Source organism: Cetorhinus maximus, chromosome 19, assembly GCF_964194155.1.
Source record: "Cetorhinus maximus chromosome 19, sCetMax3.hap1.1, whole genome shotgun sequence".
NCBI classification, from domain to species: domain Eukaryota; kingdom Metazoa; phylum Chordata; class Chondrichthyes; order Lamniformes; family Cetorhinidae; genus Cetorhinus; species Cetorhinus maximus.
Genome location: NC_135897.1, coordinates 40,516,700 through 40,544,578, shown reverse-complemented (window position 1 = coordinate 40,544,578; position 27,879 = coordinate 40,516,700). Strand labels below are relative to the sequence as shown.

The 27,879-nt window shown below is 39.4% G+C and overlaps 2 protein-coding genes across 5 annotated transcripts in view; one reads left to right on the top strand and one right to left on the bottom strand.

Annotated features, from left to right (window-relative positions):
- The window catches only part of smc4 (structural maintenance of chromosomes 4), a 67,080-nt gene extending 64,549 nt beyond the window's left edge, over positions 1-2,531 (bottom strand). The window contains exons 1-3 of one of the 3 annotated variants that reach the window (XM_078563770.1): positions 2,445-2,486; positions 2,300-2,344; positions 1,352-1,501 (exon numbers count right to left, since the gene is read on the bottom strand). In XM_078563770.1, the coding sequence (XP_078419896.1) occupies positions 1,352-1,493 (142 nt within the window). In that variant the 5' untranslated portion in view covers positions 1,494-1,501; positions 2,300-2,344; positions 2,445-2,486. Of the gene's footprint in view, positions 1-1,351; positions 1,502-2,299 lie in introns of all 3 variants that reach the window. The other 2 variants (XM_078563771.1, XM_078563769.1) reach the window with 2 other exon arrangements.
- Positions 2,532-2,715: 184 nt separating this feature from the next.
- Positions 2,716-27,879, top strand: part of ift80 (intraflagellar transport 80 homolog (Chlamydomonas)) — a 259,291-nt gene continuing 234,127 nt past the window's right edge. For both annotated transcript variants that reach the window (XM_078563768.1, XM_078563766.1), the window contains exons 1-2: positions 2,716-2,802; positions 3,757-3,879. In XM_078563768.1, the coding sequence (XP_078419894.1) occupies positions 3,840-3,879 (40 nt within the window). In that variant the 5' untranslated portion in view covers positions 2,716-2,802; positions 3,757-3,839. The remainder of the gene's footprint in view (positions 2,803-3,756; positions 3,880-27,879) is intronic.

The following is a 27,879-nucleotide window of genomic DNA, read 5'->3' as shown; positions in this document are numbered from 1 at the left end:
TTTTCCTACAAAAAAATCAGATACCATTTTATCACAGTCAATACATAAAAATCTGGAAAGTGTAGCCATTCAAAAATTACAACTTCAAAATTGAACAGTTAAAGATCTACTTGCCACAAAAATGAACACCATTAAGTATTTTGTTACCAGTTTTTTTAATGAATCAAAACATTTTCCAGACAGATGTTTATATTTTTCTTAAAATTATTCATGCTTCAATCTTGCTGGGAAAAAACAATATTCATCACCATGGGTAACACATTTGAAGATGAAGTGCGTTACATTTAAGTTAATAAATTTAAGTGAATGTTTAAAACCCACTGTGTTTGTGTATGAGGGGAAGGGAGTGCTACAACAAGATATTTTAATTTACAATAAAATTCATATTGATGCTCTGTTAAACACTGCCACAGGCCATATTTCAGGAACTTTCCTTGCAATCGTGTAAAAAAGTGAACATAAAAATACTGGACGGCAGTAATGGCTAGTAAGTATTCAACTTGCACTAGTTTAATGCTGCTATTGAATCTTGTACGCTTGCCAAATACTTGCTTTTAGAGTTGCTGCAGCAACAATCTGGAAAAACTAATTTTATCCAATTTCTGGCAAACTTTTCTAAAAAAAACGAAAATAATTTTGCACACAAATTACTCTTCCTTTTAATTCTTAGTTAAAATCTCTTACATCTTCAGCAGCTTCCGAACGCAGTTTTGATTCCAGACTACAGAAACTCAACCCCTCCCCCCACAATTCACGTACTGTACAAAAACGCGCAAAGGAAAAAAGGGAACACAATGAAAAGAAAACCCAAACCCCATTGCGCTTCAATGTAAAGGGCAAAAAAGCTGTCAAACAAAAAAAAAGTAATCCATTACACGAGTGAACATATTTCTTTCAGGTTAAACGTTGGCTATTACAACGCATACACATGTCCATGCTGAAAACCGGCATAAAATCTACAGAACAAACTTTCCAGGAACAAGTAATCCATTGCAATTGTCAGTGAAGCTTATGGAATTCAAATACTATCCTGACACAAACTGAAGTTAATGTTGGTTTGATTTCCTCACTCTATTGAATGAAACTACGTCCGTTAACTCCAAGTAAAAACAGAAGAACAAAGTTTACAAAACGATCCCAAACTATTTCAAAGTAAAGGCAATGGAATCGGCAACCTGTTTGACCATCATTTGGGCGGTTAAATCCAATTTCAAAACGAATTACAAGGCAATGAAAATCGCAACTTCAATTTATTAAAAAATTAGAAGAAATGAAACACGCTCATTTTCAACAGTACGAGTGATTAAAGGCAAGTAAAATTAACCATATGCGAAAAAAAAGGCAAGTTTACCTCTTGTAGTTTCATCTACATTTGGTGCGGTTGCCTTTTGTTGGATATCCATTTCGTTGTCAGACTCATCCAGGGGCTCAGCTCCCCCCGGACCCAGTTTTGCGCTTTGCTTTGCTGTGGAAGACTTCGTTTTGGCAGGCATGGTTCAACCTAGACCAGGAATTATTAAAACAAAAAAAGCCCACAGTATTTAAGGAAAACGGAGTCATCTCTTCACTGCCATACAATTCCTTTCCCTCCCAAAAAGTCCACATCGTTAGACGAAGCTAAAATATAACATGAAAGTTTTTTAAAAAATCAGCTTCTGAAAAGAACCACCATTAATTCCAAATTTACCGCAACCCTACTCAGATTAGAAAAAGTTACTGTACTTTGCTGTAATTCAATGCCACATCATGACGTTACAAAATCTGGGTCTAAAAAGTCAACCTTACAGATTGTACAAAGGGCAAAACTCACCAGAAAGAATACATTATTTACTCAAAATGGAACCATTTGATCAAATGCAAAAAAAACTGTACATAACGACGTATATTTCAGGCAGTCTACGTCACTCAAAGCTTAAATAGGCGCACGGATAGCCTTTATAAAAAAACAAAATTTGACATGATTCGTGTCCAATATTAGTCTTTCGGTTTAAATGACCGGTTTTAATTTACAGAGTGCACCAAAGGCTAAAATATTCAAAAGTTACAATGCGGGAGGAAAAAAAAATCGGGAAAAAACTGTTCAAAATGAAAAATGCTTAAAATTTTGACTGAGATAATAATCGTAGTTATTCAACGAGCGAGACGTTCACACATCTCAAAAGTTTATTTTAATGCAATAAACGGAACCGGGTTTTAAAAAAATTGCAGTTAGCAACCACTTCCCTGAAACAACATGTTTACAAATTTGTCATGCATCTCATCCCGCTAAAAAAAGATTTCATTTCCACTACATCAATACCTTGGAAATCAATCCGAATCCCGATTTTCCGACGCCGAATGATTGCTGTTTTTTTTAAAAAAATTTTAGGAATATTTTTGGACCACTTTCGCACGCGGAAAATAAAAAATAAAGGAATAAATTCGAGAAAAATTCGAGCGCTCACCTCGGACCCAGTCGAAAATGGCGCCGAAAACTAAACTTGACTGAAATTCGTTGAGGGACAAAGCATTGTGGGTAAGCCGGTTTGAAAAAATGGGGCCGATGCCAATTTTTAAAAAGTCAAAACTAAAATTCAGTACCGCGGCACCGCTAGTTAGCGCCTAGGAGGGCCAGCAGCTCGGTGCGAATCAAATTAAAAAGTATAGCGCATTTGTTTTTTTCGCTGTGGTTGCCGTGTCGGTTGCCAAGAAGCAGCGCGCGGTGATCTCGCGAGGCGCCGCGAGACTGGACTGGGTTTGGAATATTAACTGAAGTGGAAGCTGTGTCTGAGCAAGTTACTGAGCTTCCTTCACGTTGCCGAGGTAAAGTGACGGCCTTTGCTCGCGGGCTCGTATTTCCATCTCTCGTGCCCCCCCATCGTTTTATGTCAAACGAGTTATGTGGGAATAAGACTTTTAAGATTATGGGGTTGAGATGAAATGGTATGTTGGCCCATTGCTGCTGCTAGGGCAAACAGTTGTTGCCAAGCTGCGTTGTGTCAGGGAACCTATTTGGCCCATTCAGCTTATTCCTGCCACACACCCGTGGGCAATTTTCAGAACTGTTGGGAAGTGTTTGTTTATGATCGCCGGATTTAGGCGCATTACCAAAGCCATGTTAAACGCATGAAACTGTTTGTACTTTCAAGTGAAATGCAGCAAGAGGGTTCGTAATATTTCAACCAAAATGGGTTTCTAATTCCTAAATGGATGAAATCTGTTAGGACTGATAACTGGCCCTGCAGCTAGAGGTGCCCAACTGCAGTTCGTGAACCAAGGCAATGTAGCTCAAAGAGAAGGTGCTCAGTTCCATCTATGTTTGTATATCTTACTGTTTGAATTTTGTGGGCTTGGGGTTTTAGAGAAGATTGTACTTGCCATGTTGCTTAGTTTGGGGACAAATGTTAAATTACAACACCAAGGTTTATAGCTGCAGCATACAAATTAATAAAATATTCATTTATAAGTGGTCTAAGAGGCTTAATGACATACACTTAAGCAACTTACTAAATTAAAGTTTGGACACTTGTGTTTGAATGTGCCTTTAATTCAAATACTCAATTTATATTATTGCATATCAAATTTATATGTTTGCTGTAATGCGTTATACTAGGGAAAACTGCTACTTTGTGATGTACACTTTTCATTTGTATACATTTACACATTGAAAATCTGTTGGTAATGCTTTGACTGCTTGATAACAGTTAATTTTTAAATGAAAGTTTATAAATATTCAGCAAGAATGTGCAGCTGATAACATTCTTGTCAATCTGGCAGCCACTGAAGACGTTGCAGTTAGTGGGATTGACAACTGTTACTGGAGTTCATTTAATCATTGCGTCTAACTCAATTTCTAAAGAATGAGGCTGAAGACATCACTCTTGAAAGAACCAAAACATATCCTTTCAATGAATTTACTTTTTTGATTTTGTAATAGATATTAGGTTACAAGCAAAAAAGGTTACAAACAAAAAATTAAAAAAATCTTTGTATAGCTTTAAATTACTATCAATAAAGTATTGACTCATATTTGAAATTTGATATTTAGTATGACATGTGTGGTCCAGACTATTGTTAAAGCAGATTTATGATTTTCACCATATGCATACGTTGGATTTTAAAAAGAAAAAATTGGTTACCTTAACTATTGACAAAATTGAACAATTTGAGTTGATTCTCTTTTGTTTCCAATTTGATAATACTAAAGTAAATAAAACAGCACAATAAATTCTCCATTTTAAATGTGTTCTGATCCTGTCCAAATGGTTTATAATAGAGTTAAGTATATTGTACTGAACAGTGCCAAGTATGTAGGAAGTTAAAAACATGGGGATCTACTGCGCAAAAGGTAACCTGATTAATGTAATTTTACTTTGGTCATAAAATTAGGCATTTACTAGTCAACCTTGATGTTCACCACTCACCTTATTAAATAGAATGATGTTGTAACAAAACTTTCATTCTGACAGCTATAACATAAATTTGTCAGAGATTAGACACCATGAGCATAAGGGTTGCTTCATAATAATGGTATCTAATTATGTTTTAGATGGCCTGGGTGTTTTCACTTATTATGATAGGTTGTTACACTTTTGAGTAAAATAATAATAACTGATAGCTGTTCTAAATTTACTTTTTAATTAATTTCTAGTCAGCTCCTCTGCTTCTCCTTTTATTGACCTGCTTTGAAGCCAAACCATAACTCTATAATGTGTTCAAAATCTTGAAACTGAATTCACTTGCTGTCTGCAAATCCTTACTTTCCATTGTTTTGTTTCTGCCACACTTTTGTCAATTGTTTTCAATTCTAAATTTCTGTGTCCACATTTATAATGTAAACTGCTTATGTAGTCATGTTGCATTGTAATTGCACCCTGCTGTCAGTGTTAGCCATGTAACAGTGACTTGGATGAAGGAATGGAGAACTGTATATCCAGGTTTGCTGACAACACTTAAGCTGGGTGGCGCGGCAAGTAGTGTAGATGGGATGGAAAGTTGCTAAGAGGCAATAATAGATTGGAAAAACCTATGGTGGAGAGAATTCAATGCGGGGAATGTGAGGTCATCCAATTTGGACCTAAAGAAAGATGGATCAGATTATTTTCTCAATGGTGAGAGCTGTGGAGGAGCAGAGAGATTTGGAGGTCCAAGTAGAGAAATGGCTAAAAGCTAATGTACAAATACGAAGGACTTTCAGGCATTATTGCAAGACGTCTGAAATATGAAAGGGTGAAAATTATGCTACAGTTGTATAAAGTTCTGGTTAGACCACATCTGGAGTACTGCATTCAGTTATGGACCTTAGAAGGGTGCAGAACATTTTCACCAGAATTATAATGGGACTAATTGAGTTTAATTATGAGGGCTGGTTGCATAGTTGAAGCTTGTATTCCTTTGAGTATGGAAGATTAAGGGGGGGTCTAATTGAGGGGTCTAAGATGATTAAAGGATTTGGTCCGGTGGAAAGGAGGAGAAACTGCTTCACCAAATCACAGAATTTTAATGGCACAGAAGGAGGTTGTTCGGCCCATCGTGTCTGCACCGGATCTCCAAATGAGCGTTATGACCTAATTCCATTGCCCTGCCTTTTCCCCATACCCTTGCACATTGTTTCTATTCAAACAATCATCTAATGCCCTTTTGAATGCCTCTATTGAACCTGTCCCATCACATTTCCAGGTAGTGCATTCCAGACCAAGCCACTAGTAGTGTGAAAAAGCTTTTTCTCACGTCACATTTGCTTCTTTCGCAAATCACTTTAAATCTGTGCCCTCTCCTTCTTGATCCTTTTACGAGCGGGAACAGCTTTTCCTTATCTACTCTGTCCAGCTCCCCCACCCCAACCATGATTTTAAACATTCCTATCAAATCTTCTCTTAGCCTTCCCCTCTCTAAGGAGAACAGTCTCAACCTCTCCAACCTATCTTCGTAACTGAAGTTTCTCATCCCTGGAACCATTCTTGTAAAGCTCTTCAATGTGTTCACATCCTTCCTATAAAATGGCAACCAGAACTGTACACGTTAGGCCTCAGCTGGAGTACTGAGTGTCTTATATAAATTCAGCATAACCTCCTTGCTCTTGTGCTCTATGCCCCTATTAATAAAGCTGAGGATACCACATACTTTGTTAACTGTTCTCTCCACTTGTCCTGCCACCTTCAATGATCTATGCACATATACACCCAGGTCTTTCTGCTCCTGCACCCACTTCAAAATTTCACCCCTTATTTTATATTGTCTGCCCATGTTCTTCAAACCAAAATGCATCACCTCACACTTCTCCACATTGAACTTCATCTGCCACCTATCTGCCCACTCCATTAACTTGTCTATGTCTTTTTGAAGTTCTACACTGTCTTCCTCGCAGTTTACAACACTCCCAAGCTCTGTATCATCCTCAAACTTTGAAATTGTCCCCTACACACAAAGATCTAGATCATTAATATATACCAGGAAAAGCAAGGGTCCCAATACCGACGCCTGGGGAACTCCAATACAAACCTTCCACCAGCCTAAAAAATATCCATTGACCATTACCCTCTGCTTCCAATTTTTCAACCAATTTTGTATCCACTGATGGGACTGTGTAGAACGGAGGAGGCAGTGACATAGTGCTAATGTCACTGGACTAGTAATCCAGAGCCCTAGGCTAATGTTCTGGGGACGAATTAAAATCCTGCCACGGCAGCTGGTGGAATTTAAATTCAATAAATAACTCTGGAATTGAAAGCTAGTCTCAACCATGAAACTACAATTGATTGTTGTAAAAAGCTGCCGTAGCTGGTCTGTTCCACACGTGACTCCAGATCCACAGCAATGTAGTTGTCTCTTAACTGCCCTCTGAAATGGCCTAGCAAGCCACTTAGTTCAAGGGCAAAGCTGGCCTCGTCAGTGACGCCCACATCCCAGGAAAGAATTTTAAAAAAATAAAGAGGCATAACCTTAAAATTGGAGCTAGGCCATTCAGGGCTGGAATTCAGGAAACTTTTTTACACAAATTGTAGTGGAATTATAGAACTCGCTCCCAAAAACTGTTGAGGCTTGGTCAATTAAAAAATATCTAACCTCAGATTTTAGTTACTTAAGTGTATGAAACCAAAGAGAACCAAGCCTGGCAAGTCTGTCCAGATCCAGAAGGGTGTGAAGGAAAAAAATTGCTGAATTAGATGGTTGGACAAAGTGTGGAGAGATTGTGTTTTTTAAATTAGATGACCCATTGGAATAGGCTAGATTATGTGCATTTATTTTTGTAGTGGAATGCAAACGCATGTTGTACCTATTGTATCAAATGACTGATTAATCTTCTGTGTGTTTTGCTTACTTTGGAATCAAATTGCTTACAATTTAAATGATGCTGCTCTTTATCTAGGGTTAATTTCATCTGACTTCAAAGAGATTAAATACATGCATAAGAAACAGATTCAGTTCAGAACATAAGTGTGTTTCATTGTTATATTCCTAGATCTTATGTACCACACTGGTAGAAATAGGATAGTGGATATCAACATCCAAAAGAAGTTGGCAACTAAACTGCTTAAGGAGCTGACTAACACCACTGAATTGAGTAGAGACCTGCAGAAGACCCAAATTTGTAACACCCTTTTAAGCCTACTCTTTTCCAAAGTAAAAAAAAAAGCCTCAGTTCTTTGAGCCTATTGTTATGACATCACAGGTGATATGTGCCAGGCGGACTAAATTCACAAGCGAAACTTGACCATGCTATCACAACAGTTTTGCAATTTGTATTTATTACGAGAAGGCTTATGCGCTGAATTCAGAAGAGAATTGAATCTACTAATACCTTTAGAGTTTTTAAAATTAAGTTAAAACATTTATTAACGAAAGGCGAAAAAAGAACAATGAACACAAGATTACAGTTACACCATTATTTAGTCTTAACGGTTCCCAAAATCCTTAATTAATCAGGCTCCTAACTATACAACCACTAGCCCAAAATAGATTTGAAATTATAAAATAAACCCGGCAAGGTTACCACAGCACCCACTCGACAATGGAATTCCAAAGTCTTGTAACATAACTTTAGTTACTCGACGCAGCAGACTTCTCCTATAGTGGCTGGAGGCTTTTCCCCAAGGATGCTTCACACAGTGTACCTTTCAATCTCACATGATCACACCCCCTATATAGTCTTTCATCCTCCTTTATAATTGTTTTCTCTCTTTAATATGTAAATTCCATTGTTCTACAGGTCTTTGGAAATTTACTTTTCCCATAATATAAAAAGCTTTCATGTTGTCAATATGGCCTCTTTCCTTTTGTGGAAAAATAAACATAATAACCTTGCTCTATTTTTCTGGTTAGTTGTAAACATCCTAACATCCCTTTGAAACCCAAGCACCTTTCCACTTATCTAAAAATGCAAATTACTTTCACACCCTACATGCTGCCCAAATCTATGTTTATGCATTAGCATTTCAAATGCCGCCTTATACCTTACTACTTGTGATAATTTCAACCTTGCAGTCAATTTGACTCGAATTCAATTAAATCAGTCATACAGCACCATCCACACTTACACCCATGAGCCTACAATAATATGGTGAAAAATATGATAGTTTCGTGACACAATCCTGGTGGTCCTTTGGAAGAGACATTAATTGATAGTCCTCCTCAGCGTCTTCCAGGGCATCCATTTCCCAACATGCGAGGTGACCAAATCAGAACATCATATTCGAGAAGTACCTAACCTGAGGTTTTGTACAAGTAAAGGATTGTAATTGTAGTATTGGTTGTTCAAGCTATAATTCCTAACATTGTATTTGCTCTCACAACTGAATTGCATGTGATTACAGAAGATATATGGCACAGAGGCAGGCCATTTTCTGCAACCAGTCCACGTCAGCATTTATGTTCCACTTGAGTCTCTCTTCTCATCTTTCCTCATCTAAATGTAACTTTGTATTATTCCCTTCTCATATGCTTGTCTGCTCCCCTTACGTGCATCTGTACTATCCACTTCAACCACGTGTTGTAGCAAGTTTCACATTCTCACTACCTTTTTTTGGATAAAGAGGGGTCTTCTGAATTCCCTATTGAATTTCTTGGTAACTATTTTATATAGCCTCTAATTATGCTCTCCTGCGAAAGAGGAAACATTCTCTCTGTATCCACTCTATCAAAACCATTCATAATTTTAAAGACCTCTAGGTCACCCTGCAACCTGGTTTATCAAGAGGAGACCCAATCTGCACATCCTATTTGACAACTATTTCTCTTGCATTTCTGGTATGATCCGCGTAAATCTTCTCCGCGCTCTTTCCAATGCCTGTGTACGCTTTTTATAATATGGTGAAAAGAACTGCATGCAGTACTTTGTGTGGTGGTCTAACGAAGGCTTGATACAGGTTTGGTGTAACTTCCCTACTTTTCAATTCCATCCTTCTAGAAGTAAAGCCTGGTGCTTAGTTTGCTTTGTTTATGACTTTGCTAATCTCTGGTGCAACTGTTAATGATTGGTATTTGTACAGCGAGATCCCTTCGTTCATCTACACCACCTAGCCTTGCACCTTCCAAGTAATAAGTGACCTCCCTATTTTTCCTACTGTTAGGATCAGGTGAGGAGGGTCGAATGACTCCACTCCTTTCCCACTCCTCGTTTAACTGTAACAGGGCTTTTGTGAAAAGGATATACTTGCCACTTAAATGAGCCTTTTATGTTCACAGCATAAACAGTTAAAGACACAATCAGGCAGGTTTTCTTGAGTTTAACAAGAAAGAGGTTAGCTTTATTGTAGTTAACCCTGTCTAAATAAAATAATAAAATATGCCCTGAATTTCACGAAACAAACACTCAATTCACACATGCACAAAAATGGATTAGGTGGGGAAGGAGAGATTAATCAAGTTAGAGTCCCAAGAAATAGAACGGGTATACGGCTCATGGAGTTTGTGACTTGGCTGGCTTCAGGACGATTTCGGTGGTCCTGCTGGTTCCCTTGTGGATGTGATTTAAAGATGCAGCCGATGATTTGGCTGTCCTTTTGGAAACAATAGTGCATTGTTGATTTTCTTCAAGTCTCTGTCTGAAGTAGGGTGGTCCCGGTCAGCAAACAGGATTCGAAAACTTGCAAGTTGGTTGGAGAGAGAGGGAAGGACCCCACTCAGGTCTTCTCTCATCAGTATTTCAGCTACTTGTCCTCTTACTGCAGAGAAAGCAGAAGTTTAAACACACAAAGGGTGGGCCTTTAAACATGACCGTCACCCAGTGATTCAAACATGGTCGTTACTATTTCCTCTTGTAACTTAATCAGTTCATGTCTGGGAATCCCCCCTTTCAGCCAGGATCCTGTTGTTCAAGTGAATACCTCAGGTGATGTTCTTGACGCCTTGCTATTGGGAACAGGATATGCAGCTCACTCATATTCTCCTGAGGTCATTGGGTGGCAATGTGGAGGGTACAGTGATACAAATTGGGTAGCCATCTGTGGCTGCACACTCAAGTCACACATTAAGCTCTGTTTTAAAAAGTCTCTGCTTTTTAAAAGTTCGATTTGGGTTTCCAGCCAGTGGATTAAAAAAAACAATATTTGACTTAAAGCATGTCTTCATAACACTATATCAAAATGTACTACCTCATATTTATGTGTTGTAGAAGTTTATTAATATCCTCCTGTAATTTGTTGCAATCTTCCTCCGGTGTTCACAATCTCCTCCAATTTGGTGTTATCTACAAATTTAGAAATTATGTTTTTGATTACAAAGCCTAAATCATTAATTTAAATTGTGAACAGCAGTGGTCCCAGCACTGATCCTTGCGGAACACTGCTTCCCATCATCTGCCACTGAACAACTACCCTTTGCTCCCACTCTCTGCTTTCTGTCTTAGGGCCAGCTAGCAATCCATTCTGCCACTTGTCCCTTGACTCCATATTTTTTGACGTTATTCGTTAGTCTATTATGGGGTACCTTATCAAAGACCTTTTGAAAATCCAGGTAAATTATATCTACTGCGTTACCGTTCTCTATTCTTTCTGTTACTTCCTCAAAAAATTCAATAAGGTTGGTCAAGTAAGATTTTTCCCCTTTGAAATCCATGCTGACTATTTATTATGTTTTTAGCTTCTAGATGTTCTTCTAGTCTCTTTTCCTACCACTGATAAGCTAACTGGTCTATAATTTCCCGTACATGTTCAGTTCCCCTTCTTAACTACAGGTATCACGTTAACTATCCACCAGTTCTCTGGCATTACATCTTTTTCTAACAAATTATTAAATATGTGTAGTAATCCCTTTGCTATCACTTCCCTCGATTTTTCTAAACCCATCCGGACCAAGGGTTTTGTGCTCTTTGAGTTTGATTAGCTTATTTAATACATCCCTTTTTTATTTTAAATGCATTTATCCCATTACTCATCTCATCAGCCAATGTCATCTCCACCTGTTCTATCTCCCTGTTAAATATAGACACAAAATAATGATTTAGTACTTCTTCCATCTCTCTCTCGTTATCTATGGTATTATCCTATTTATGTCCAGCCTTTTTTTATTGATGCACCTGTAAAATATTCTACTATTTTGTTTTATGTTCCTTGAAAATTTAATTTTATAGTTCCTCTTTGCATAATTGTTTTTGTTAACTTCTCATATTATGACTCATTCATAAATTACAATCCCTAGGTCTTTGTTCTTTCCAACCTTGAGCTTGGAACCTTCCATGGCATATGCCTGGAGTTGTCCAAACTCAAATACATCTTGCCGCACTTGTCTATATTGAAAGATGGCTGCCAGATTTGGGCCCATTCACCCATTGTATCTATAGAGTTACATGAAAACAATTTTTCCATACATCTTCATGTCAGCACAAAGTTATGAATTGTTATCCATCGTTAGTGAAGGTGGTGAACAGTAATGAATCCAACCCTGATCCTAGTGACTTCATGAGTGACCAGCACCTAAGCAGAACAGCTACCAGTAATAACTATCCTAACTATACAAATAAAGTTAATTCTTTATTTAGTCATAGTAATTTATGGCACAGAAGGAGGCCATTCCACCCACCGTGTCTGCTGGTTTAGGATCTGCCCACCATTCCAAAAGAGATCATCTTACACTCTGAAAGATGTACAATATGTACTAGGCTTCCATCATTCAGCGATTTTGAATTATTTGAGAAGCTTACAATGGAGTTGGTAAGACAGGAAACCCTTTCTCCAACATCATAGAATCACAACACAAGAAGCCATTTGGCTTGTCATGTCTATGCTGACTGTCTGTAAGAGCAATTTACCGAGTGCCACTCCCCCACCTTTCCCTTGTAACTCTACACGTACTTCCTTTTCAGGTAATAATCCAATTCTGTTGTGAATGCTTTGATTGAACCTGCCTCCTCCACACTCTAGGGCAGTGCGTTCCAGACCGTAACCGCTCACTGTGAAAAAGTTTTTTTTGTTTTGCCATTGCTTCTTTTGCCAGTTACCCTAAATCTGTGCCCTCTTGTTCTTGATCCATCCACCAATGGGAACAGTGGTTCCCTATCTACTCTGTTCAGATCCCTAATGATTTTCAATACCTCTATCATATCTTTTCTCAACCTTCTTTTCTCCAAGGAAAACTGTCCCAATTTCTCCAATCTATCTATCTAACTGAAGTTCCTCATCCCTGGGATGGTTCCTCATACCATTCTCATGAATATTCTCTGCACTTGCTCTAATTTCTTCACATCTTTCTTAGTGTGGCGGCCAGGACTGGACACAATATTCCAGTTGAGGCCAAACCAGTATTCTATACAAGTTTAACATAACTTCCTTGCTCTTATACTTTGTCCCTATTAATAAGCCTGGGATGCCATTTACTCTATTAATGCACTCTCAGCCAGTCCTGCCACCTTCATTGATCTAGGCACATATACACCCAGGTCCCTCAGCTCCTGCACCCCTTTTAGAATTGCACCCTTTATTTCAGTTCTGAAGAAGAGTCATATTGGACTTAATGTTAACTCTGTTTCTCTCTCCACAGATGTGCCAGACCTGCTGAGTTTTTCCAGCACTTTTTGGTTTTATTTCAGATTTCCAGCATCTGCAATATTCTGAATTTACCCTTTCTTTTATATTATCTCTCTGCGTTCTTTCTACCAACATGAATTACTTCACACTTGCCTGCATTAAATTTCACTTGCCACTTTTCCACCCATTCCACCAACCTATCAATGTCCTTTTGAAGTTCTGCACCATCCTCCATAAAGTTCACAATGCTTCCAATGCTTTCCTGTCATCTGCAAATTTTGAAATTGTCCCCTGCACACCAAGGTCTAGATCATTAACATATATCAGGAACAGCAAGGGTCCCAATACCAACCCCTGGGGAACTCCACTAGAAATCTTCCTCCCACCTGAAAACATCCATTAACCACTACTCTCTCCTGTCACGCAGCCAATTCTGTATCCATGTTGCCATTGTCTCTTTTATTCCATGAACCCCATAACTTTGCCCATTAGATTGCCTTCTGTAAGTCCATCTACACCACATCAACAAGATTACCCTCATCAAAAAACTCCATCTAGTTAGTTAAACAGGATTTGTTTGCTCTGAACAAATCTGTGCTGGCTTTTCTTAATTAACCCACATTTTGGGTAAGTGACTATTAATTCAGGACAAGAATGTCGTTTCTAGAAGCTTTCCTGCCACCAAGGTTAAATGGACTGGCTGGTAGTTGCTGGGCTTTTTTTTAATATACGCTTTTTGAACATAGGAACAGGAGTAGGCCATTTGGCATGTCAAGCCTGCTTAGCCTTTCAATTTGACCATGGCCAGTCATCTACCTCAATGCCACTTTCCTGCATTATCTCCATATCCCTTGGTGTAATTGGTCTCTAGAAATCTGTTGATTTCTGTCTTGAACATGCTCAATGATTGAGCTTCCACAGCCCTCTGGGGTAGAGAATTCCAAAGATTCACCACTCTGAGTGAATTCCTCCTCATCTCAGACTTAAATGGCCTACCCCTTATCCTGAGATTATGTTCCCTGGTTTTTAACTCACCAGCCAGGTGAAATGCCTTATCTGCATCTACCCTATCATGCCCTGTAAGAATTTTGTAAGTTTCAATAAGGTCACGCCTCATTCTTTGAAACTCTAAGGATACAGACCCAGCCTTCTAAATCTCTCCTCATAAGACAATCCTGCAATTCCAGGGATTAATCTGGTGAACCTCCATTGCACTCCTTCTATGGCAAGTATATTCTTCCTTAGATAAGGGGACTGTTATGACATTGCAGTTGGTAAAGCTGAGTTTTTAAAAAATTCCCAGGGGGAAACTTTAAACAACTGTCATAACCAATACTTTTAACTGTTATGTTTGAGATGCGACTCAGGCTTCTAACAAATTCCCAAACTAATCTCAAGGCAACAGCAACAGCACCCCATAGACTTAACCAAACACCAGGTAAAGCATTTTCACCGTACAAATTCAAAATGAGGTTCTTTTCACTTTGGTTCCTGTGGAGCCAGTTGGAGGCTTACAGCTGCCTTTTGATCTCACATTGCCTCTGCTCTGCACACCTGAAAACTGCTGAAGTTATACCTACCACCACTGATTGAATGCAAATTCTCATTGTCTCACCAGCCTCTTTGAACTCCACCTTTTTAACAATGAAACCCCATTCATAGTACCAATTTTATTAGTAATATAAACATTGCTTGGTAGTTGCTAGATAGGTGTCAGTTTTCACCTCACTTCTTGAATGCTCTGTTCAAAAAATGCAAATGCACTCTACCTCTCTGTTTACACCTCAAAACTAGTGCATATCAAAGCACCCAGACTAGCTGGCTTTAATCCGATTAAGACACACCTACAGACTAAACCTCTATTTTAAAAGAAAATATTTTCCAATAATATATATATTAACAGCTTCATGACAGGACCATATGGGTGCAACATTTGTAATTCTCTAGTCATCTGGAACCACCCCTGAGTATAAGGAAGACTGGAAGATCATGGCCAGTGGCTCCACAATTTCCACTCTCACTTCCCTCAGTATCCTTGGGTGGATCCCATCCGGTCCTGGTGCTTTATCAAGTAAAGGCAGCCTAACCAATACCTTCTTGTCAATTTTAAACCTTTCAAGTGTCTGAATTTAATCGGGCTACAATCACTAATAGTCCCTTCTCTTTCAAGATGAACATGCATCTCATCTCCAATAATCATTTTTGGAAACATGCCAACTGCTCAAGTTAAACCAATGGACCTACAGCTTCCTGGTTTTGATTTCACTGTGCATTGCATGCTTAGAGGCAGATATATGCTTTCCAGAGTGAGGAAGGCATTATGACCAGCCATCCATGCACACTGCTCATAGTAGATCTGGCTAATTGTATTAATAACTGCTGCCAATTTTTTTTTTTTAAGTAGCATGTAGTCGTTTTGCCTGCAAACAACTGTGAATGTACTTCAAGTAGAAAGTAATTAATTTTCTGTGAAGTGCTTTGGGAGATTGTGATGATATGAAAGGTGCTGTACTATATATATGCAAGTTTTTCTTTAAATGTCAGGAATTGAGAGAAATCTAACAATAATATAGGAATTCAAAAAGCTTTTGCATATATGGCATCTATCTGGCAGATAAATTTTAAATTTAGAATTTTTCACTTCATTTTTCTCCCCTTCTGAAGGATTATCGGTGTAAGATTCCACACACAACAATTTCCCTCTGCTAGTGATTGTAATTAAAATGTGTGAGGCTCAGCATTGTATGTTGGTAGTCTATCCAGCTGTGGAAGATGTCACTGCTGAAAGTGAACCAATCCTTTTCGATCAAGAATGGGAACCCTGGCCAGTTGTCTCTTTCCTAACTTGGGCGCGGTGGCCAATTGTGATGCTCCTATTGCTGCCCCAGCTGAGACTGACTAACTTAGTGATGGATTTATATATAATTACATTCTAATATATTGCTAACCTTTTTCAGCAGGATTCATATTTGTTAGACTGTGACGGCATGTTAGTGGTGCCACGTTTTCAATTTTGTATGACTGTTTTGGAAATATTTGTCATAACCTAGTTCCTCCCTCTTTTCAAATAAAAATGTGCAGTGGAAATATTAGGAAGTTGATACAATTTTTAAAAATTGCAAGTGAATAAATATTTTGTAATAGATATAAAGAGACTTCGCTAAAATCAAGTGCAGGCAAGATATTTACTTAGCTGTTTTACTAATATTCAAAAGTGGGCTAAATTTCAGGTTATTTGTTTTTGATTTACTTTGAAAATTGCTTTTTAAAGTCTGCCATTTGGATTCTAGCACACGGGCTTAAGCAAAACCTTAACCCTTCTAATGATACTCCGCTATCATTTTTGACACAGTATAGCTATCATTTTTGACACAGTATAATAGTTCCACACCTATGATATCATTAGAGATGAAAAGAAAATCTTTCAAACATGTGGGACAGCCCAAACTGTGGGACACCCTGTGTTAATTTAAGTTTGGTTTCCTATTTGCTTCAAAATTGGATTAGGACTTTCCACTGTAGATGTGGATAAATGGAGGGTTCAGTCTATTTTGGTGGTTGATGGCCATGGAACAACGTTCCTGGGTAGACGGAGAATATTTTTTCTGTTCTCAGGTAGTGATGTTGAACAATATGAGATATAATGTTGACAATAGTTTACTTTCTATTTTTGTTCATCTTTCTTTCTGCCTTTCCCTTTCACTCTTTCTCCCCCTTTCTCTCTTCCTGCTGTTTTGCCAGTTTATTGCCCACTGATTCAATCTCTTTCTATTTTTTTTCACATTTAGGTCGATTAACATACTTACATATTCTTCCTAGTCATTTACTATCAAGCTGCTGTCACTGCCATTTTTCAGTCAGCAGGTGACAAGTGTGTCAGAACATTAGCGTCTTGTCTGCAAATGGGGAAGTAGATGACTTGACATACCTGAGCAGATGGCTGAAGTTGTGGGAGTTACCTTTTTAATCATTATTGGAGCCAGATAAATCTAGTTAAGAATGGTATTTCAAAACAAATAAAATATTGTAAATACAGTGGTTGTTCTAGTTTTATTTTCATTTGATATGTGAAGGTGAAGGACAATAGGCAGGCAGTAACGGGGTTAAAAAGAAAACCAAGTTGCATTAATAAAGTACATTTAAAATTAGAAACAGTTCCAAAGTGTTCCACAGATGCATAATAAAAAGAAATGACATTGGGCCACAGCTGGAGGTATTTCAAAGGATGATCAAAAGCTTGGTGAAAGAGGTGGAATTTGAGGAAGAGAAAGAAGTAGACTGGTTTAAGGAGGGCATTTGAGAACATTGGGCCCAAGCTGCTGAAAGTGTAGGTGCTAATAACAGGGTAAAGGGAGGGAGGAATGCATAAAAGACCAAAGTCAGAGGTATAGAAAATTCCAGGGTGGGGTTTCTAGAGTTGGAGAAGGTTACAGAGATATTGAAAGGCAAGTCCACCAAGGGGTTTAAACACCATGATCATAATTTTTACTTTTGAGGTGTTGGGGTTCAGGGGCTATTATCGAGAGGTGACAGTGATTTGATGGAGGATAGGATACAAAAAGAATGGAACAGCTGATGTAAATCAGAAAATAACAACTGACAGGTATATTATGCTTGCTTTTTAAAAAAACCTGATGATTGCAGGAGGAAGAAAAAAAAGTCTTGGAAGAAGGAAACAAGGCAGTTAGGTTTTTTTTCAACATAGGCAAAAAACATGTTGGACAATGTATTTGGAGCTTTGATAAAGCATGAACCATAGCAGTACCTCCAAAATAGAATGAGACATGGAATTTTTGATGGCAAAGCTGAAAGCCAGTGTTGAGAGAAGGATTGCCTCAGCTACCCACAAGGGAAAATCCTTAAAAAAACAAAAATTATTTCTTGGAATGGCGGGCATTGCTGGTAAACGCTTTATTTACTATGCATCCCTAGTTGCCCTTGAAAAGGTGGTGCGGGCCTTCTTGAATTGCAGCAAACTGTATGTAGATGTTGCCCCAAAACACTGTTAGGAACGTGGTTTCAGGATTTTGACCCAGTGATGATGACTGAATGGAGATTATGCATCCAAGTTAGGATGGTGTGAGACTTGGAGAAGAACTTGCAGGTCTTGATGTTCTCGTGCACCCGTTTCAGTTGTCCTTCTAGATGGTGGGGTTGTTGGCTTGGAGGTGTAGTTGAAGAAATAATAGCAAATTGCTGCAGTGCATCCTGTAGTAAAACATACTGAAGTCACAATACACTGGTGGATGTGTAGCTTAACAAGTGAGTGCTAAACAAGTGGACAGCTTTGTTCTGGATAATGTTACTTTTCTTCGGTACTGTTACAGCTGCACCCATTCAAAGTGGAAGGGGTTGCATTACATTCCTAATTTGTGTCTTGTAAATAGTGGAAATGTTTTGGGGAGTCATGGGGAGCCACTTGTTGCAGAATCCCCAGACTCTGACCTGGTCCAGCAGCAATGTCATTTATGGTTAGTCTAGTTGATTTTTCTTGTCAACAGTGACCTCCAGGATGTTGATGGTGGGAGCCTCACTGATGGTAATGCCAACGAATGTTAAAAGATGTTTAGGCTCTCTCTGATTGGAGATGATCACTGACTCACACATGTATGGCATGAACGTTACCTCACACTGATCAGTCTAAGCCTGAATATTGTTCAGATCTTGCTACACATGGGCATGGACTGCTTCATTATCCAAGGAGTTGCAAATGGAACTGAACACTGTGCAGTCATCAGCAAACATCCTCACTTCTGACCTTATGATGGAGAGACGGTCATTGATGAAGCAGCTGAAGAAGATTGGGCATAGGACAGTGAGGCACTCCTGCAGCGAAGTCCTGGGACTGAGATAATTAACCTGAACAACCACACACATCCCTCTTTGTGCGAAGTATGGCTCGAGTCAGTCGAGAGTTTTCAACCCTGTTTCCCATTGACTTTGGACCAAGGCTGTATGAGTTCTGGAGCCATGTGGTCCCAGCAGAACTCAAACTGCACAATAATGAGTAGGTTGTTAGTGCGTTATTGATGGCTGCTTGGCAGCACTGTCAAGGACACCATCCATCATTTTTCTGATGAAGAAGAGTAGGCTGATGGGGCGGTAATTGACCAGATTAGATCTACCCTGCTTTTCATGGACAAGAGTACCGAAGCAATCTTCTACGTTGTCGGGTAGATGTCAGTCTTGTTGCTGCACTGTAACAGCTTGGCTAGACGTGCGCTAGTTCTGGAGCACAAGTTTCCAGCACTAAGCCAGGATTTGGTCAAAGTCCATGGCCTTTCCTGTATCCTGTGCTCTTAACTGTTTTTTGATATTGGATAGTGAATCAAATAGGCAGAAGGCTGGCATCTTTGATGCTGGGTCCGGGGATGGGGGCGGTTTGGGGTGGAGGTGGGGATGGATCATCTACTCAGCACTTCAGGCTGAAGATGGCTGCAGATGCTTCAGATTTGTCTTTTGCACCCAAGTTCTGGGTTCTGCCATTGTTGTGGTGGTGCCTCCTCTTCCCGTTAGTTGTTTAATTATCTATCGCTAGTCACATCTTTTATCTGGTCTATTGTTGTGGGATTGCTTAGCTCTGTCCGTAGCATGCTGCTTGCATTGTTTAACATGCGTGTAGTGCTGTGTAGCGCCTCATTTTTAAATATACCTGGTGCTGCTCCTGGCATGCTTTCCTGCACTCTTCTTTGAAGCAGGGCTGATTCCTTGGTTTGATGGTAATGGTAGAGTGAGGGATAATTTGGGCTGTGAGATGATTACAGTTCTGCTGCTTAGATTTTCAGTGCCCCATGGATGCCTAGTTTTGAGCTGTTAGATCTGTTATGAATCTATTCCATTTACCATGGTGGTAGTGGCAGACAATGGAGGATGTTCTCAGTGTGAAGACAGTGTCTCCAAAAAGACAGTGCTGTGGTTACTCCTAATACAGCACTGTTCTGGATAAATGCATCTTTGACAGATTGGAGAGGATGAGATCAAGTAGGTTTTCCTCTAAGTTGGTTCTCTCATCACCTGCTGTAGGTCAAGTTTAGGTTGCTGCTGGGTGGTCCATCATGTTTTATTCTTATTAAACTTCTTCATAGCAAGTCACTCAGTTGTATAAAACTGCTAGGTCATTTCAGAGGGCAGTTAAAAATCAATCAAATTGCTGTGGTTCTGGAGTCCTTGTGGAACACCACTTCCCACCTTCTGCCACTCTGAATAATTACCCTTTATTCCCACTCTCTGCTTTCTGTCTTGAAGCCATCTAGCAATCCATTCTGCCACTTGTCCCCTGACGCCACATTCTCTTATCTTATTCATGGGACACAGTGGGTCCTCCAGGTCCCTCTGCTCCAGCATCCCTTTAGATTACATTACTTATTTTCTATTGCCTTTTCTCATTCTTCACTTCACACACTTACCTGTATTAAATTTCATCTGCTATGTGTCTACCCATTCCATCAATCTATCTATTTTCTCTTGAAGTCTCTCACTCTCCTCCTGACAATTCAGAATACTTGTCCAAGTGACTGTTAATTTTGTCTTGGATTACCCTTTCTAAAAGCTTTCCTACACTGAAATTAAACTGACTAGCCATTTTTGCAATTTTCCAGACCTTTGGCACAACCCGTGTATCAATGAAGGATTGGAAGATTATGGTCAGTGTCTCTGTAATTTCCACCCTTATTTCCTTCAGTGCCCTTAAATGCATCTGATCTGGCCCTGATGACTTATCAACTTTAAATACAGCCAGCCTTTCTAATACCTCCTTTATCAATTTTTAGCCCATCCAGTGTCTCAGCCATCTCCTTTTTGACTACAATTTTGGCAGCACCTTCTTCCTTGGTAAAGACAGATACAAAGCACTCATTTGGTGCCATGCCCCTACATAAATCCCTTTTTTGATCCCGAATGGTCCCTACTACTACTTGTACCACGCATTTATTATTTATATACTTGCAGAAGACTTTTGGATTTCCTTTTATGTTGGTCATTTCTCATATTACGAAGATATAAATTAGGAGTAGGAGTAATCCACACAGCCGCTCGAGCCTGCTCCGCCATTCAATAAGAACATGGCTGATCTGATTTGAACCTCATATTCCTGCCTACCCCCAATAACCTTTCATCCCCTTGCTTATCAAGAATCTGTCTACCTTTGCTTTAAAAACATTCAAAGACTCTGCCTTAGCCACCTTTTTAAGGAAGAGAATTCCAAAGTGCCTCAACCCTCATAGAGAAAATTTTTCCTAACTTCTGTCTTAAATGGACAACCTCTTATTTTTAAACAGTGACCCCTAGCTCTAGGTTATCCTACAAGAGGAAGCACCTTTTCCCTTTCAAGTGCCCTTAGGATCTTATGTTTCAATCAAGTTGTATCTTGCTCTTATAAACTCTAGTGGATACAAGCCTAGCCTGTCCAGCCTTTCCTCGTAAATCAACCCGCCCATTCCAGGTATTAATCTAGTAAACCTCTGAACTGTTTCCAACGCATTTACATCCTTAAATAAGGAGACCAATGTTGTGCACAGTGCTCCAGATGTGGCCTCGCCAATGCCCTGTATAACTGAAGCATAACCTCCCTACTCTTGTATTCAATTCCCCTGGCAATAAATGATAACATTCTATTAGCTTTGCTACTTACTTGCTGCACCTACTTACTAACCTTTTGCAATTCATCCACTAGGACATCGAGATCCCTCTGCATTTCAGAGCTCTGCAACCACTGACCATTTAGATAATGTGCTTCTTTTTTATTTGTCCTGCCAAAATGGACAACCGCACATTCTCCCACATTACACTCCATTTGTCAGATCTTTGCCCACTCACCTAACCTACCTATCTCCTTTTGTAGCCTCCTTATGTCCTCTTCACAGCCTACTTTGTGTCATCAGCCTACTTTTGCTGATGACACAAAGACACTATCTTTGTGTCGTCAGCAAATTTAGCAATCATTCCATTGGACCCTTCATTGAAATAATTTTGAGGCCCCAGCACTGGTCCCCGTGGCACACCACTTATCGCATCCTACCAACCAAAAGGTGACCCATTTATGCCTAATTCTGTATCCTGTTAGATAACCAATCTTCGATCCATACCATTGATACCCCCTACACCATGAGCTTTTATTTTCTCCAATAACCTTTTAATGTGGCATCTTATCAAATGCCTTTGAAAATTTAAGTATAGCACATCCTCTTTATCCACAGCACGTGGCCACTTCAAAGGACTCCAATAAATTGGTTAAACATGCTTTCCCTTTCACAAAACCATGCTGACTCTGCCTGATTACCTTGAATTTATCTAAATGCCTTGCTATGACTTCCTTTAAAAAAAGCTTCTAACATTTTTCCTATGTCAGATGTTAAGCTAACTGACTTATAGTTTCCTGCTTTCTGTCTCCCTCCCATTTTGAATAAAGGAGTTACATTTGCTTTTTTCCAGTCTAATGGAACCTTCCCCAAATCTAGTGAATTTTGGAAAATTAAAACCAAAGCAACTATCTCACTAGCCACTCCTATCTTTGCTTCTCATTTCTTTTTTCACTTCCCTTCTGAACTTTTTTATATTAAGCCTGGTTCTTACTTGTATCATCCACCTTTTCTACTCCATTTAATCCGCACCTCTTCCACCACCTGGGGAGCTCTGGCTTTGTTTGTCCTGCCTTTCCCCCTCGTGGGAATGTACCTCGACTGTATCCGAACTATCTTCTCTCTAAAGGTAGCTCTTTGTTTAATTACAGTTTGCCTGCTAATCTTTGATTCCAATTTTATCTGGGCTGGATCCATTCTCACCCCATTGAAATTGGTCCTCCCACAATTAATTATTTTTACTCTGCATTGCTCTCTGTTTTTTTCCATAGCCAACCTAAGCCTTATGGTACCATGATCACTGTCCTCCCTAAATGTCTCCCGACTGACACTTGATGCTCTTGACCCACCTTATTTCCCAGAACCAGATTCAGCAAAACCTCCTTCCTTGTTGGGCTAGAAACATACTGATGTAGAAAATTCTCCTGAACACACTTTAGTGACTCGTCTCCCTTTCTGCCCTTTACACTATTGCTATTCCAGGCTATATTAGGATAATTAAAGTCTCCCATATAGCTATAGTTCTTGCACCTTTCTTTAATATCCTAGTAGATTTGTTCCTCCATACTTTTCCCACTAGTTGGAGGTCTCCAGAATATGCTTAGTGTAATGCACCTCTATTGTTTCTTAGCTCTAAGAAAATACTGTAGATTCTGTCCTTGACTCCTCTAGGACATCCTTTCTCTCCACCACTATAATATTATTCTTAATCAATACTGCCACTCCTCCATCTTTCATTCCTTCACTATCTTTCCTAAACAACTCGTATCCAGGAATACTTAGTACCCAGTCTTGCTCTTTTTTTGAGTCAGGTCTCCATTATCTTCAAAACATCATATGTCCACATGGCTACCTCCGCCTGCAGCTCACCAAACTTATTTACCACACTCCACGCATTCACATATCCAAATTAGGTCTTATTGCATTTCCTCTTGCTTTGACCCCATCTAATACCTTACAATTTCTTACTCTAGTGCTATCTGTCTCTCCAAGATCTTTGTGCATCTTGTTTTTCCTCTCCAATGTTACTTCCTGGTTCCCAAACAACACCCCCCCACCCGCACCAAATTAGTTTAAACCCTCCCTGTAGGATTAGCGAATTGCCTTAAAAGGACATTGGTCATGGTCTCTACAGGTACAAGTAGGCTGGCCTGTATTCATCTGATCCCCCCCCCCCCCCCCCCCCCCCCCAACAGAGTGACTTGCAAGGCCACTTCAGAGGACATTTGAATCACCCACTTTGGTGTAGGATTGGAGTCGCATGTAGGCCAAACTGAGTAACGACACCTGGGGTTGAATTCCCACCCCGCCCCTCAGTCGGGGGGGTTGTGTGGGGGCAGGCAGGAGCGAGCGCGCACCCGATCAGGTGCGCGCTGCCATTTTATGTGGGTGGGCCAATTAAGGCCCGCCCAGCGTGACGCGCGCCTGGAAGCGCTGTGCACTCCCTGTACAGGCGGGGGGGGGGATTCCCTGAGTCAGGGCCTGCGCTCTTTCGCACATCTCCGGATCAGTTTAAGTCCTGGAAAATTTAATAAAGGTGAAAAAAATTTTTAAGGACATGTCCCCTCATGTGAAACTGTCACATGAGCTGGGACATGTCCATTGATTTTTTTCAAAACTTTTTATTTAATTTATAAACCCTTCATGAAACCTCTTCCCGCCCATGGATGAGGTTTCATGAAAAATGCAAAGGCCGCCTGGGCTCTTTGCCTGCCCGCCAACCTTAAGGTTGGACGGGCAGCATTCTTAACAACTTTAATTACTTTCTTAATGGCCTTAATGGGCCTTTGACAGTTTGGCGGGCGCACAGCCGCGTCGGCTGCACACCCACCGAACTGATAATCTAAATGACGCGCGGCGACGTTGGGTCGCCTGCCCGACATCACCGCGTGTCATTTTACGCATCAGCAAGCGGGCCACGCCCCCTCGCCGACGGGAAAATTCTTCCCCCGGTTTCCATCCCTAATGGACATTAGTGAACCTGTCAGGTTTTCATGACTATCTGACAACTTCACGATAATTTTTACTGATAAATTCAAGTTAGCAAATACTGCCACTCTCTGCATTACTAGCCCAGAAATTTAACTACTATACTACTAGACCCAAAAAAGTATAATCTTTAGGAGTTAAAATAAAAAGGGAAGGCTGAGCTGAATTAACTTCGACAGAATGTTAAATATTTGTTCTTCTGAATCTAAGGCTGGACCAAGCTGCCGAAATAATTATTGAATTGGCTGCATTCAAAGATGAACTTGTCCAATTGAAAGCAAAGTTCACAAAGAGGTAAACTTGGCATTTGTTCCACTTAAAACAAAACACAGCATAGAAACCTGAAAAATCTATATTTTTATGATCTTTCAAAGCAATAGTTGTGGGAGACAAACCCTTAAGACCTATAATTGCTAGGACATATTGCTAAGGTTGGATATATTGCAGTACTTGGGAGAGATGAAAAACAGCAAAGGACTGGTTAATTAAAGATACATAATCACTGGTTACATTATAATCAACCAGAATGTGTGTGCTTGGCTACATGTGCAGTACTTTATACCCAGGTGTCTAATTTTAAGTACCAAGAAAGTGTGGGGGGAAAAAGTGTTCTTTTATAACATAAAAAATGAACAAATATCTAAAAGCTTCAAGAGGATTAGCAAACCAGGGTGTTTTACAATTATGGCTTTGTACTGCCATGGAGTGTTATTTTGAATGTAGTTGCTGTATGTCCAAAGTGGTGTGAGATCACACCCCAGCAGGAGTCATATGATTGATTTTAGTGTACTTGGAAGTTAGACTGCCACTCTTGTGTTGATGTGCACCTTAAACCACTTTATATTGATAAGAAAGTGACAGTAGAACTTTACCCTTGGATATCTATTTTTTCAATTGTGGTGGTGTTACTTTGACAAATCCTTTAAAGTCTGAACTATTTTATAGAGACTTAGAACATCGTGGGCAAGCATCTGGGGAGGTGAGAAATACTTGCATGCCACCTTAAACTCAGTGACACAATGTCGCCCTGAGTCAGAATGTTGTGGATTCAAATTGCAGTGTGGAGACTTGGAATACATAATTTAGGCTGACACTTCAGTGCAGTATTAAGGGAGTACTGTACTGTAAAAAGTACTGTCTTTTGGATAAGACATTAAACTCAAACTGCCCTCTTGGGTCGACCCATGGTCCTATTTGGACATGAGTAGAGGGATTCTCATGTTTCTTAACAGAAACCAGTAAAATAGATCCTTTACCTCAATACTGTTGGTGGGACCTTGCAAATCAGTTGCCAGTCATGGTACATTATAACAGTGACTGGACTTCAAAAGTACTTCACAGGCTGTGAAACACTTGGGGATTTCCTGAGGATGTGAAAGGTGCTAGAAAAATACAAGTTATTTTCTATATCCATGCATATTTGCTGAAGATCATGTGAATGGAATCTTGGATGGAGGAGGGGGACATAAAATCCACCAGATGGCGCCATATCTACACAGGTCCCTGGAGAGCTTTATCTAATGCAAGATTGCAAGGTCATTAAAATACTAGGACACAATTAGCCCAGTTTTTATGTGATAAACAATAGACTAAAGAAGATAAGGGAACAAAGCATGCCTAATTGCTGGAGATGTGGTATAATGAAGTTTTTTTTTTAGGGTGCTTCTGATTTTACTAAGAACTGCCCTTCAATCTGTGCTCTGTTAGACACAGCTCATCTGCAATCTAAAGTGCAAACTAGATCGCCACTTTAGACATTGGTTGCTTGTAAGTGCATCCTTTGCTCATCGGAAGGTCTGTATACTGCAAGGTTTACCAGCCATGTGGAGGAAATGCATACAATGTGTGATTTTGTACAGCTTATCTTTAAGAAGGATGGGAGATAAAATAATACAAGGAGCTGGAAACCCTTCAAAAAAGGTAATTGTTAAAAGAAAATTTGATAAAATGCAATTGTTCACCCATCTCAGAACAATGCTAGAATCTGGATTACTTCAAGACAAGAATTATGCTGGAGAGTATAGACAGAAATAATGAAATGCATATGGCAGCTCAGCAGATATTAAATATGGGCACATTGAAAATGTAGGTCAGTTACAAATGGGGATTGTTGGAGAAGGGAAATCTGAACAGATGAAACTCAGAAATGGGGCCAGGATTTCTGTGTATGGCAATTAGGAAATATTTAAGTTGGAAATAACGTAGGAAATGTTTATCAGTGCAGTACTCAATCTGAAAGTTGTACCAAATTATCCAGGAATTTCAATGAGAGAAGCATAGACTCCCAAAATTCAGACGGCAGCAATAGAACGTATTGATACATTTTGCCAACTTAATGATTCCTAACTTTTACTCTTTGAATTGCTGAAGGAGGCACTGTTGACTTTAGTAATAACAGAAAAAGTGAAAATTGTACATGCAGAGCAAGTAATTAGTTTGAACGCCTAGATTTGAATAGGGAAAGTAAAGGAGAATGTACTAACTATAAAGTACTCTAAAACAACAACAAATATGAATTGTATAAATGTTCCACCATACAATTTGGTTTTAGTTTTCATCTGGCAATCAAAAATGAACGAATAACATAGAAAATATAAAAAGTGTACTTGTATCTCCATTAGTCAAGCCTGGCTAGTTGCTTTATATGATTTCAGCAGAATCCAAGTAATTATGGTTCACACAATATTTGATTACAATTGTTTTTCTAAAACAAAATAAATCCACTTCCAGATGTTCAGTGAATTGATCAAATGAGTAACTGAACCATGCAGCTTAGGAATTTGATATCTGATCTGAACTGAGTTAGCTCAGCCAGTGGGGGCATGGAGGTTATATAACTTGATTTTACACCCTGGGTTAGGGAGGGGAAGGTAAACCAAAGTGTCCACTCCTGATTGCTGCTACCATTCCTTACTGTAATCCCTTACTGAAAATGCATCTGTGTGGATGTTGGTTGAAGACAGAATTCAGCTTGGCTCTGATAGCATACAGAAACTGAATAGTCTCCTGAAGAATGGCCTTGGATGAAATATTGAAGCGTGCCCAACGTCAGTGGAACTATACTCAGGCCTTTAAGGGACAAAGGGAGAGGAGAAAATTGGCAAAGGGAAAAAGTTATGCTCATCAAGGTGAGAGATACAATGTCAATTATTTACCTGCCCATTCCAGACATCTATTATGATTGGCGTTATCAGGATTAACACAATTAGATGTAGGGGAAAAGTTGACTACTCAGCCCCAACTTCATATAACCCCTCCGTTTTCCATTTCCTACTATTGGTACATTGTAGCTTTTCTGAATATAGTTGCCAAAACAGTAATAGTTTTATGTTAAGGAGCCATGACCTTTAGAAGCTACCCAAACTAATCTCCCA